The sequence below is a fragment of the Rhipicephalus microplus genome, chromosome 8, assembly GCF_043290135.1.
Source record: "Rhipicephalus microplus isolate Deutch F79 chromosome 8, USDA_Rmic, whole genome shotgun sequence".
Taxonomy (NCBI): domain Eukaryota; kingdom Metazoa; phylum Arthropoda; class Arachnida; order Ixodida; family Ixodidae; genus Rhipicephalus; species Rhipicephalus microplus.
In genome coordinates this window covers 88187615-88201876 of record NC_134707.1, presented here as the reverse complement: position 1 = coordinate 88201876, position 14262 = coordinate 88187615, and the positions used below count along the sequence as shown (strand labels likewise).

At 46.2% G+C, this 14262-nt stretch overlaps 1 protein-coding gene across 4 annotated transcripts in view; it reads right to left on the bottom strand.

Annotated features, from left to right (window-relative positions):
- The window catches only part of su(f) (cleavage stimulation factor subunit su(f)), a 92258-nt gene extending 83966 nt beyond the window's left edge, over positions 1–8292 (bottom strand). For all 4 annotated transcript variants that reach the window (XM_075872275.1, XM_075872279.1, XM_075872276.1 and 1 more), the window contains exons 1-2: positions 8155–8292; positions 7671–7766 (exon numbers count right to left, since the gene is read on the bottom strand). In XM_075872275.1, the coding sequence (XP_075728390.1) occupies positions 7671–7766; positions 8155–8199 (141 nt within the window). In that variant the 5' untranslated portion in view covers positions 8200–8292. The remainder of the gene's footprint in view (positions 1–7670; positions 7767–8154) is intronic.
- Between the last annotated feature and the right edge of the window lie 5970 nt (positions 8293–14262).

The window sequence follows — 14262 nt, the reverse complement described above, 5'->3', positions numbered from 1 at the left end:
AAGAAGTTCCAACCCAGTTACAGTCACGGGAAACATCATTTGACAGAGCACACAGTGGGTTATCATTTGAAGGCTCACATGCACACAATGCTGCTCACCAGGCACACCACAAGCGGCTTCATGCGCATGTGAGTAATGCATTTATAACCGCATCAGAGAACGCAAATAGCATGGCAATCCACAAGCTCGTGATGCTGTCTACGTTCAAACCAAAATGAAGTTGACATCGTGAAGTGCTCCTCACACGAGGCGTATGCTACACAGCAGCATAGCATACACTGGACTTTGCTTTTAAGCATGTGCTAGGTTATATTTACTGTTTATAGTTTGTAATGGTACACATGCGTCCGTACATGTCAATCTCGCAAGTTATTTCACCTTCAAGGTTTTTTGTCAGAACTCCTCTAAAGAATATATACTCAATTTATTAACAATTTACAAGGTATATGCAAATGTCCCCCTTCTAATCGAATAGTGCGTGCTCTATGTCTTAAGGCCCGACAATCCGATATTGTAAGTACTCCTTTTCAATATATATAAAAAACTACAACACATGACTAACACTTCAAATGGAGCTCAGAAAACATAAAAGGCCTGCTGAAATCTCCAAACTTTTATGAAAGAGTCATTCCAACAGTATAGTATAAGTCTAGAGCAAAATGCAGTGTGCCACTGGGGCTCATATATCTCACCAGCACCGGAAAGGTCCTCGCCCTGACCACTGTACATGCTGATTGATTGATATATAGGGTTTACCGTCACAAAACCACCATATGATTATGAGAGACGCCGTAGTGGAGGGCTCCGGAAATTTTGACCACCTGGGGTTCTTTAACATTCACCCAAATCTGAGCACACGGGCCTACAACATTTCCGCCTTTATCAGAAATGCAGCCGCCGCAGCCAGGATTCAATCCCGCGACCTGCGGGTCAGCAGTCGAGTACCTTAGCCACTAGACCACCGCGGCGGGGCCACTGTGCATGCTGAATGTGTTTGCATTGCATGAATGAGAGGCATTTTTTTTTCGACGAAAAAGGTGCGTGCTCTCAGCCACTGTTGGCAGTAAGACTGGAAAGATATCTGGGTCAGGAGCCTGTCGAGTGAACAGCAACTTCAGCAACTTTGTCAGTCTCTGTTTCTTGTTGTTACAAATGAACATCATGTAGACGATAAATATACAACTAAATTTGCTTCAGGCACAGAGTCATTCAGCCTTTTTCCATGAGAACAGAGATTCACTTATACACTTTGGCAGGGCAACTTTTAGGACTTTATAGCAGGGGCACAACCAGAAAATTTTTCGTGTGTTGCCCGCTGGCTTCGCTCCTGCTTTTTTTTTTAATTAAATGTATGTAAAGAGAGGTTGCTCAATAGAGCTTGTCAGTTACATCAGAATTTATCATGCAGACTGAATGAATGACATTGAACAAGCTTAAGCAAAAGTGCAATGTATGAATTTACAGCCCTTTCGTCGCAATGTCAATGTCTTCGTGACATCTGCGAAGGCCTCACACAAAATTCATGCAGATTTTTGCCCTGCACATATCTTTTCTCAAAAATATGTATCAGCAAGCCAGGCGAAAAATTCCACCATTGTACGAAGACCAAAACAGGACACAAGCAGTGACCCTACGCCAACTACAAACAAACAAATACCTTCCTGATTCCATTTCACCTGAAATAGATATTTCTCGAACTATTCGAAAAAAAAACGCAAGTAAAAAATGTCAACAGGAAGCTGCTACACTTAAACACATGTTATGGGAATGCAATGTTCAACATGCTAACGAGTTCCATTCCACCACCCTATCGCTGAGATGGGCCGCAGCTCTGCGCATCTACGAACTCGGTGACAAACTCGGGGGCCTTACAGCAGGCCCGCGATGCGGCAATGAGACAAGACCTCAATGTCCCTTTGTCAGTGACCTGAGCACGGGTCACTTGAAGCACTGCGGGACAACCTAATAAAGTTACAACCAAACAACGAACTCGACCCACAAAACTAACCATTTGGCTATGTACGGGTGTATGAAACTAATAGCATGACAAGTAGCTAAAGACACAGTTTAGTGCTGCTTGGTAGTCCCCACTAGAGGCACTCAGTCTATTGGCTAGATGCAAGCAACAATGCACAAAATTTCCTTTTATTGATACTTATTATCCCCTAGCAATACAGGGTTGGAAACTTCTAGTGCTGGAAACTGACGGTTTTCCAGCACTAGAGTAAACTAGAGCCGGTACAGAGGGCAGTGTGCATATGCAACAGCAGTTGGCTTTGCCTAGAGGTTCCTTGCGGCCGCAAAAGTAAAGCTTTCTCAATGCAAAATTTGTGAAATCCAACCTCACTGGTAACAGATACTGCGAAAGTTGGCAAAAGTACTATTCAAAGAGCTGTGTGCCCCGAGATGTTGGCAATGTGTGAACATACGCCTCAGGAAACACAGAATCAGGAAACACAGAATAACAGTACCCCGTAGTTACACTAAAGGGGTCCTGACAAAATTTTACAGCCGAGAATAGCCTGCGAGATTCATTTCCGTGAACATGCGTATTGCATCTGCAAAATAACAGCAAATATAGCTTGGAGGATGTTTTACAGCAATTTCGAAAGTTTGAATTTTTAAGGCATTGACACCATCAAAAGGAACCCAATGCGGACCCCCTACTTCCCTCACGTGACCACGCTGTAGCCAACAAAAATAGTTATAACGTCGTAGCCGCCATTTTTCTTTCACCACATTTGTTCCAGCAGTCGATACACTGTTCGCGAGTTTGTGGCCACGGTGCACGCCTTGAAAGTTTTGTGTATGGCGACACTGTTGTCCCGTTTTCTGTTCGAAAGGACTTCTCAATGTGGACCGTGCGCAAGTGCTGATGCAGTTGAGAGAAGCACAAACTAGGTGGCAATAGTTGCACCCCGGTGGCTCGTCATTTCTCAAGCTCTCTCCAAGTGAAACTGGTCAGTAGTGAGAAGCCTGTACTTAATTATCGGTCGTAGGCTGCAGCAGACAATGTGCCGTGTTACGACTAACAGGCCCCCAGCAACAGATTGCAGCAAGAAAACACGAGGCCAGACTTTTGTGTCAGAACCCCTTTAAGCTTTACACTTCTATTAGTTTCAACGCCTGCCGCTGTTTAAAAGAACAACAGTTTTTGCTCTCGCACCCTCTTCAATCTACATCCAGAATTTCTAAAGCGTATAACATTACCAGCAATGCAGACCAGTGTACGAGTCACCCATTCTTGTCACTACATCTCTATAAGTTTAACAATATAGACATTTCATAGCCCCGTGGCTTGATTACACACTTCGCGTGCTGCTCTTGTCATGATTATCCTCTTGACATGCACTTTTGAGTTTAACTGCACTCTTTGAACTAGTTTTTAGCGAGTGCTCGTGTTGTGAGGTTCTTTGTCAGCAGTCTGTTCCCACTACCAATTTGATGAATGAATAGCAAATGTCGCGTCACTGTCTCCTAACACTATTACAGTAACGAAAAAAGTGCAATTGAAAGCAGCAATGCAAGCCACAGCTTCTAGTTTCTTCCCTACCAAAGTAGCGCACCACTACCGTCCTCGTCTATTTTATAGTAACGCTCAACAAAAGGAAAATGAGTTGAGCGGCGAGTTTCTCTTTACTGTGCACGCTTAATCACCATTACAGGATGCCGACAGACGAAGGCACTACTATGCACTTACCTTTCATGCCTTTTTTGCAATAATAACAGAGACGACAGCGCCTGACCCAGCATTTTATATCAAAGGCCAAAAAAGCACTGTTTCAGGAACAACACCAATCGCTAGATGAGCTCCTCGAGTGAACTGGCTCTCCAAGAACTGGCTCTGCCCATGTCCTTTTTCCTCGCCTGTCCCACAACTATAACAGCATTGCTGCACCCTCTTCCCATTTACACGGTGGGACACTGCAGACCAGCCCAAAAGAAGCAAGTGCAAGTAGCCTGAACTACTACCAGCATGTCACTTATGATAAAAGTGCCACTGCAGCAAAGTGAAAAGATGTATCACTAAACTAAATTATGAAGCTATGTCCTAGATTGCGCGATAAAAAAAATGAGACTAAATTGTCTCACTCTGACCGAGTGAGACAAATTGTTGCCGATTTGATTCAAGACTGCCTCGGCGGTGGCACCCCGACATTATAGCGAATTGTAGGCAACACCCGCTCTTTCATTCGTAGGTGACTGTTAACTGTAATATGATAAGAGCCTCAAGCACCATCACTGTCACCAGAGTCAAGACCGTGACCACCGAGTAGCTGCTTACAAATGGCTAGGTACGTTGTGGGTGGAAGCAAAGAATAACCGCTACCACCGGTGGTATTTGTCGCCCAGGTGGACGCTATTGCTTATTATTGCTTGACTGTTTTTGTTGTCCCGGATGTATATGCATCCACTAGATCAAGATGGGTGGGAGGTGAGGAAGTGGTTAAGCTTTGGCATGGTTGCTGAATCGAACTGATTTGTGGGGTTTAACGTCCCAAAACCACCATATTATTATGAGAGACGCCGTAGTGGAGGGCTCCGAAAATTTCGACCACCTAAGGTTCTTTAACGTGCACTCAAATCTGAGCACACGGGCCTACAACATTACCGCCTCCATCAGAAATGCAGCCGCCGCAGCCGGGATTCGATCCCGCGACATTTTCATCTTGGGCTTTAAAACTTTGTTAACAAATGAAGAAGTATACAGAGGTGGCTAGTTCAAAGCTGAAAAAAGCTTTATTTCATCAAAAATTAAATTTGGGAGGTTTATTAATTATATATAGAAATTCTGGCCTTGCAGACAATTACTGTTTTGCTCATTACTGCAAACAAAGTGGCATTATCTTCAAGCAATACACCATATTAAACAAATTTTACAAGTACTTTAGACCAACCTCACACTATGTCTGATGCGCTTAAGCTCAGTCAAAATTATGTCTGCTTGGTTAAACCATGTGGCAGCAATCACCGTGAATTTCAATATATTCCATACGAAACAAGTGCAATCATAATTAACTATGACTGTGTGACTACAGTAACAGTTATTTCTAGGAGACACCGGCTATGGAGTTTTTTTTACAACCTGTTAAACGACAATTGGAAGTGCCTTGCGACAGGTGTCATTCCCGTTCGCTCACATGACTGCCAGCTTGCAAAACAAACAAAAAACCTGTTTCTGTGCACCTTATTGTTTCTAAAGCTTCATAACCACGCTAAATATCAAGCAGCAAGCAACCTAAAACAGTGGCTCTTTGAACAAATTTGTGCAATTCTCTAGTGACAAACTTGGGCATACAACCTCGCACACTGGTACTTTTGACCACAATCAAGGCCAATCCGAATTAGGTACCGCAATAAGGTCATGCTCTATTCACAGTCAAGCCAGATAAGAATTGGGAAAATCACGATCTGGTTCCGAGATTAAGATTAATATCTGGAGTTTCATGTCACATACCCGTGATATGATTATGAGAGACGCCCTAGTGGAGGTTGATTGATTGATATGTGGGGTTTAACGTCCCAAAGCCCTAGTGGAGGGCTCCGGAAGTTTCGACCACCAGGTGTTCCTCAACCTGCACGGACATCACACAGTACACGGGCTTCTACCATTTCGTCTCCACTAAAATGCGATCGTAGCGGCCATGATCGAACCTGCGACCTTCGGGTAAGCAGCCGAGCACCTAAACCACTGTTTCACCGTGGCAGGCCGTTCAGATATTGTGATGTGGATGACATCTGTGCCAAACTTAATCCCGCCTAGCCTAGCAGAGACCTCTGTTCATAGCAATCAAGGAATCTAATCCATATCAGTTTTGACTGCAATCGTGAGTGTCTGTGTGACATCGTGTAAAACAATGATATGAATGAGCCCTTATGTTGGTCTGGTTGCAATGTAGTATTCAAGGTCACTTACGCAGCCTGCGTGCTATATTCTTTCAACCTACCAAGCCAGTCGGTGGACTTCAGAACAGACTGGTGCTAACTTTATGCTGCAATGGCCATACAAGTAGACGTGAAAGACATCAAACCAAACATAGGTATGTAATCAGGGATTCAAGCATGACAATATTCTTTAGTATGACAACTGGTATGCGCGATTGCTCGAGATGACCACGCCATGTGGCAACAAATCTGGACTCTAAAGATAATGTTGGATGTGATCAGTGCATTCCAGTTGAAATTATCCCAATGAGCCAAGCTGAAGACTGTGGGAATGAAAGCATGTGCGTTAATTAGCCCTGTCTCGAACCATGTGTGGGCAACAGGAGGTATATTCTGGAGATATCAGCCAGGTCTCACTTCTAGTACATGCTGCTTGGCCGTATGTCACACAAAGCCACACTGTCACTGAAAGTGATTGTCTCAAGCGTGGCCCCAGGCATGGAAGAAAAAAACATTTAATTTAGGAGGTGCAAATCCGTTTTTTGAGGGAACCAGACAACGCCATATCGCCAAATGATGCTGACGGCATCTTGCGGCAGAAAAGATAATTGCCGCCATTTCGGTTAACGAGCGAACCAGTCGCGTGCGTTTCTCACGTTCTGCCGCAGTCACTGAGCGGAGACGCGGAGCGCTTTGTTTTCTTTTTCTCGTTGTTGCGGCTTTGCGCCGCAGAACACCGCCAACTAAAATGCCTTCTTCAGAGCTTGTTATCTTTGTATATTATGTGACGTTATCTGGACTCCTATGGACGCCCATTCCAACGGAAGTATCACCTCCTAAATATTTCTTCCTCTGTGGCCCCACGTAACGCTTGATGGTCTGAACGGCAATGCCAGCGGCTGCCAGCCGAAGCCACCAACTCACGGCAGTATGAGTGAGAGCTTTCACGGTTCCTTTTTGCCAGAACACTGAAGCCAACCAGTCATAGTCAGTGCTTCACCTCCACAAGGTTTAACGTGTACCCAGTGGCAAGGCCACCGACACTAACCACCAACGGCAGTCCACCAACATTAACACTGCCCGCTCAAACTTTGCAGTGCCGAAGATAAGCACACGAAACAAGCAAGCAGAGTTTTCAGTGCTACTATGCAAACAACAAAAAGCCTAGCCAATGAGTGAACACCTTAAAAAACATTTTTGCTGCCTACTAAACATGATGATTTGATATGTGGGGTTTAACGTCCCAAAACCACCATATGATTATGAGAGACGCCGTAGTGGAGTGCCTACTAAACAGAAGAGCCTAACAGAATAATTTGTTTCTGAAAGCGAACCAGAATCCCAACCACTGCTTTTGCTTCCTTCTTACAGTGAGGACATCTCGTGTTCAGGGACTTGACATACACTGTCAGGCGCTCGTATTTACCGCGGTGCTAAAACATTGCGGATTACCAATATGCTTAGACACAACTGAAAAGTACGAGTTATTTCTTATCAAATACACAACGCCCCGAATAACAAACCCCTTCTACGTTTCTTACGGTATTTCAAATTTTAAAAAAATCATGTTCCCCACATGAATGTTTCCCCAGCACGTCATCTGGCACCTGTGTTAAACACAGAACTAACGCGCTCTTTTATTTTTGACATCGCACACAAAACCAGCACGCTTCCATCCACGCGTTGCAAAGACCGGCGCAGAACGAGTGCGCAATAAAACGTGTGACACGTGTAAAAACGCATCGGGCCTGCGCGACAAAGCGCCACAGCAACAAAAAGCTCACCTGCGAGTCCCTAAGCAGAATGCTCCAGGCTTCCACGTCGTAGACATTTTGTTCGAGACGTTTCTCGGCGTTTTTCACCCTGTCCGGAATGTATCCCTGCACGACAGCAACCACACAGAAGAGGCCAAAGTTATTCGCCGAGCTCGCTACGACCGACCGAACACGGTAGACCGATTACGAGATCGGTTCTAGCGAGGCGCATTTCTCGGCTACTATATCAGCCGAAACCGAACACATGTGACAGCGTATCACGAGCAATAAGCTTTTAGTCAGACCCAGAAAACGTCAAGCACTCGATCGCGGTCACTGAGCTGTCAGGACTCTACTTTAGCACCAAATTACCGAGGTGGTATAATTGACAACTTAGGCCTAGATGGTGCCCAAACCGCACGGCAGCAGCCACTAATTGTCTCTACCTTGCCTTCGAGTCACCGTTTACGGTAACCATACAGTCGCGATTTGGAAGTACGCCCGAGACGCTTACCTCCATTTGTGCCACGCTCTCGCGCTTGGAACCAGCGGGTAACATCGCGGCCACGGCGGCCCGAGCAACGGCTCGTCCCACTTCACGTCCGATTTCCAAAACAAAAACTGGCGTTTTGGCCGATCGTCACCAGTGTCGCTGCAGTCGGTTGCGATGACGCATTCGAAGCAACAGTGCCTTTTAAAAACAAAATTAATTTTAAAAGAATGAAAAATGTTGTATTTTTCTTGTTTGAAAATTTCGGCACAATTTTTTGTGTGTGCTAATTTATTTTTGAAGTGCATTATGGCGCCATTTTTGAATGTCAACGCGGCTAGACGCTTCGCGCGGCGACTCAACAACTACGTTCGACAAACCGCAGTTGCACACAGAACACCTACAAGTTGCAGTCGTTGTTTCCTTCCTCCATGAGCCCAATCATTCACCGAAATGTTTAGCACTTTGTAAGTGTATCTGTTCGCACAATAACAATGATAATGGGATTCGGAACCCCAACCCCTCCACGCCACTTCTGCGCTTCACGAAAAAAAAAAAAAAAGATGTTGGGGTTTCGCGTCCAAAAACCACACCGTAGAGGATTGAGAAATTTCTACCATTTGAGGTTCCCTAACGTGCGCCTAAATCTCAGAACACGAGCTTGTAGCATTTTGCGTCTATAGAAGTGTGGCCGCCGGCCGCGACTGGGATTCGATGATGCAACCTTCGAGTTAAAAAAAATTAATACCCTGGCGAACCTTCTCGCCTCTAATGGGGCTTCAGTAGTTTCAGTGCATTGAAATCAACATTCGCCCCACAAATTGCTCCAAATCTTAAATTGACATCGAATCATGTCAAGCTGGTGTCTTCCCAGATCTGTTTACACTTCTCAATCTCTCCGGAGGACGACGAACACCCATCTCCGCAAAACGCCGGCCCGCGTCGTGTGTATACATCGTAGGAAGAGTAGAGCAGATCCTCGCATCTGTGGCAGCGGTTACTTGCTTGTTTGTTCCTCTTTTCTGGCTCTTACCCACTTAGGGGGAACGGACAATAAGCCAGCGGTTAATGCAAGTAAACAATTTAGGACTATGCAGGTTAAATAAAAGTAATTATCAAGCGACCTCAATACTCATCTACTTCCTATAGAGCGTAGAATATGTTCAAAATTGCATGAGAGTTTTGGAAACTGTCGCAAAATGCTTAGTATATCAGAAGACTGCTGAATTCTGGCTTATAAAAGGCAAAAGAAATAATTGCGATACGATGGTAAAAAAAAAAAACAGCCATGATGGTTAGTCTCAAGGGGTGGAACAATCTGACCGTGGACAGCCTCCATATATAGCCAATTGAAACCAACTTTTACTGATTGATTGATTAATTATTATTGTCTCGATATATTTTTTATAACGGGAGGCGGCGGATGTACCGTGGACTCACTCTCAGTGTCCCAGCCAAAATATAAAAATATTACAATAAGTCAAGAGTCAGCTCATCTTATCTCTTTAGATATCTCAATCGTCAATGTAATAACCATAAATGGCATGCGACTGGCACGCCACGGTGGATCAGTGCTTATGCTCGGCTGCTAACACGAAGGTCGCGGGTGCGATCCCAGGTCGTTATGCGCGCTTGTCCGAGTGCCTGCAGCGTGTGTCTGCAGCGGACGCCGGCTTTCTGACGGGAAAGGTGGCGTGGTTGGGACACATGCACAATGTGTATGCGAACGATTACGACCATGGCTCGTGCTTACCTTTGCATGGACCGGATAGCGCAGCTGAAGCCCTAACCACTGAGGATGGCGAGGGCGCAGCTCCGATTCTACAACGCGCTGAAGCGAGTACGTGTGGTGAGGCCCTAGGGCTTAAAAAAGAACGAGAGAAAGTTTGTTGCCCTCTCACCCACACCTTCGGATACGGCGACCGGGAAGGGACGTTCGAACAACGAAAGACCAAGGAATCTCGTCTTATCACGCAACTGTGATTACGTAAAATAAACTTCTTGTATAAGTATATAAACATGAGCATCGTAGGATTGTACACATCCACCACTTTTGCAGCGAAAGCTGTTCCGAGATCACAACATTCTTTCGCACTCTCAATGCATTGCTCCGCCGAAATTCCTTCCAGACGCCGGTTCGATGGCTGGTGTCCACATTCAGTTTTTCTGCGAATGCCTGCACGCACGTGTGCGAATATTTCTGAGAAAGAAGCATTCCCATTCTCGCGGTCAATTTGAATTGACTGCTGTACCGCTTCTACGTCGTCAATGGCCACGGTGTACTGTCGATGCTCCTCGACTGCATCTTCTTCGACAGTGGCAAAATCAGTTCTAACACGTGCTCCGCCACATGCAGGCTTACAAAGGAAGGCTGGTAACAAGAGTGCCAACATTAGACTGTTTGCGTGCTCTGGGCTTTCATCATATCCGTCGAAGTTAATCTCCTCGAGCACGACGATCAACGGCAGAAAGAGCAAACGGTAGCACTGTATCGTGCATGCTTCTCGACCCAGCGCGTAATCCCAAAAGGCGCAGTCTGGTAGGCTCCGGACAGCTTAATCTTATCATTTTTTCCCGAAACATGGGAGCGGCTACAAAAGTCATGAGAAAAGACTGACGTTGCTTTCAGAGTCCCAAAACAGTTTTTGATATCCGTGATGCAGCATATGCCGCACGCAGAACTAGATTAACGGAATGACTGGCGCAGGGAGTGTATAGAGTGTGGCTGGATATTTCTCACTAACAGTAGCTCGAACACCATTCGTTTTGCCAGCAATCGAGCTTGCACCATCGTATAGCCTTGACCACAAAGATGCTGCATGTTAATAATCATGTCTAGGCGGAACCTTCTGATGGTGCCAGTGAGGGACCTGACACTTTGGTCGCGAATTGGAGCAAATCTTTCTTCGATTTCGTTTGCAACCTTGTTAAGGTACTTTGCACAGACAGTAAGCTGCTCGATACCAGCAACATTCGTCGTTTCATTGGCGAGCACGGAAAAGCAGCCTGCAGCGTTTATCTTTGTGACTTGGCTTTCCTTGATGACTGCCGCCGAGATTTCTATAATCTGCTTTTGCTTATCTGGATTTGAATACGAGGCATTATTTGGTCAACCTTTCAAATATTTTCTTAGGTCTATGTCACCACAATCCGCACGCATGCGAAGTAGCGCTCTGAATTCACCTGTATTTGTAGGGGAATCTGTGCTTGGATCCATGGGACCACTGTCTCTATGCCCACGGAGAGCCAGACCTTGTCGCTAGCAAAAGAGAACTGTCTCAACAATAGGCCGCAACTTCCTTCAGTTTCTCTTATTTGAATTTGCCTGTCACGGTCTATCCAGTTGATCAATTTAACTTGGCACACATCGAGGAGGTTTAAAAATTTTATCAGCTACCAGGTGCGAGTCTCTGACATTTAGTGGTTTCGAGTGTATCGAAGACTTCGAGGGCGTGCTTCCATTTTTGAAATGGCTTGGATACTGATATAGTCGCGGTTCAGCTCATATAGGACTGGAGCCAGCCAAGTCGCGGGGAGAAGTACATCCGAGTAGCCGGAGCAGATATCATGAACGTTTATTTACAGTATTTACATACTGAAGGTAGCGCGATTACATGATTGATGGTAGCATCATGGAAGCTTGATGGAAGCTTGTTTTGAGAGTCTCGGCGCTCGCGCCCTGGTCTTCCCAAAATTCTATGCACGGGAAAACAGTTGAGGCTGCAGGACAGTTCAGTAAAATTGTCGTCTTCACCTTCGCCCCCAAAATGGGAAGGTGAAACACTGCCTCCTTCCCAACCCAGGAAAGAGGGAAGAGGCACGCCCAGCTCGTACCGCGGCGAGAAAGAAACACCACACAGAACACAATGCGATAATACGCACAACACAACACAGCGCGAAGACGTTGGGTCGTATACGTGCAGATCAACTGTGTTGTCAGATGCAGTGGTGAGTTATGGATAGGACCTGCGGCGCCGGGCAGGCCGTGTCTTGTGGAAAACGGTCGCCATGAAGGCACCATGGATTACGTGAGAAACACCCGAGGACGGAACATGTGCACAGGGCAAAGCCAATTGCTCAGTGCTATAGCACGTCGAACATAGCAAGCAGCTTCGACTGCCAACAGCGCTTCCGAAGCCGTCACTCGGTCGAGCGTGTCCGAAGAGTTTTTGAGGGGAGACGACTGCGCAGCAGAATTCGAAGTAGTGTTGTCTTGTTGTCACCGCTTTTGACGCATCTCTGGGAGCGCTGACCCGGTACAAAACAGGGTAGGCTCAGCCTCTCATGCGTCCAGGCGGAGCCAAGCCAGGAAGGCCGATGGTAACAATAAGAGGGCCACACTGCGCGAATGTTGGCCATTGCCAACGTCACTTCTGCATGCTGAAAAGGACACCCGCTAGGCAAAACGCACCCTCTTGAAGCGCTGAAAGCCACCGCGGTAGTGAAGAGATCAGACTTGTTTGAACGACAGAACAACCGTTTTGCTCTATAGTTATTGTGGCGTAAGCAGTCTAAATAACACACTTCAATAAACTAAGAGTCTACGAATGGAGTCAAACAATAAGCTTATAGCATGCAAGTATTACAAAATACAAAAAAATGAACTAACACAACAGCGGAATAAAATTAAAGGGTAAAGTCGTTGAAGTTCGATGGTATGAAGAGGTGAAAACGTACGTGAGGTGGCCGGCAGCGTTGCGTCCACGTAGGATGCGAGAAGTCCCGAAGAGTTGTAACACGACTGCGATGTCGGTGGATTCGAGTTGTGACGCCGATGCTTCCGGGAGCTAGCTCCTGAAGGTGATCTCAGGCAGGTTAAGCTAACCCCGTCCCGATGCCTACGTCGCAAACCTGTCTCAACTAGGTGAACGGCAGTTAAGGTGGCCTGCAGCCGGTAGTGATACTCGTTGCTCTGCTTATACACCATATTGTGCAAGCAACCAGAGGGATTAGCTGGGCAATATCCTGCGCTTAAATCCACTTCGTGTTCTTTCGTTCTCTTCTGGTGGGAAAAGGGCACCATCGACATGTGTCTAGTCATGCGCGTGTCATTGTTCAAAAAAAAAAAAGAAAAACGGACTTAAAATATTGAAGACGCTACTTTTTAATCAGGGGAGGCATCTCCAATAATCAAGAGAGACAATTCCAGTTTAAGGTGACCACGTAGGCACTTCGCACCTTGCCTCGGTTACCAGCCGAGGGTTTTTCAGTCAGAAATTCCATCGCCGTTTTTCACCAAAAGCTGTCATCGCCGCGCCGTGGTACAAAACAACGAACTTCGCTCAACAGCAACTGTCGAAAAAATACACCCGCTTCCACTACTCTTTCATGCCCGAGCTGGTCAACGGAGGGAGCACGGCGCGCGTTCATCGACATGACAGCGGATCGAAAAGATGGCATCCCTTACCATCCCGAAACCTTGCAGAAAAGCCACCTTCCAAAAATTTTCACATGGTCCATTGGCTTGTCGGACTCAAAAAGGAACATTTTAGACTTTATCCTGGGTAATACTCAGTGAAGGTGGTTATTTCGTGCGGTGGTGTACTAGTGAACGAAATAAATTCAAAGGGTGGAAAGAGGTGGCTTAAACATAATAAGTCCCTCGTCCTGACTGACGCCCCAGGTCGGTAGTGTTTTTTAAAGCACGGAAAATTTTGGAAAAGGCTGAAGCCCCATAAGACCCCCTCTCCCGGCTACGCCACTGTTTCTTACCGATTATGAACACTGTAGGTCTTAAACGGTGCCATCAAAATCTATGACGTCACGATGTCTGGTGCGGGAACTTTAAAGTGGCGTTGCCATCCACACTTTCTCTTCGCGCGCTTTCTCGCTTGCCATGCGTTTAATCTCTCACAGCAAGCGTATACTGCCTGAGGCAACGTGTATATGTGAGAGAAATAGCTCGTCTCTTTCCAGAGAAAATGTCCCGCCCATGGTGAATGGAGCGAGACATCTTGCAGCAAGTCGTGTGTAAAGAACCAAACAAACATTCATGCGCACGTGACCACCATCGGTTCCCGAAGGTTGCGCAACGGCGATCTTCCCGCAATGGGACGGCAGGTGGCGCCGTGGTTCGGACGACCTTGGAATCCACTTTCGCCCGTTTCGAACGAACGAGCCCGTTCGCGCGCC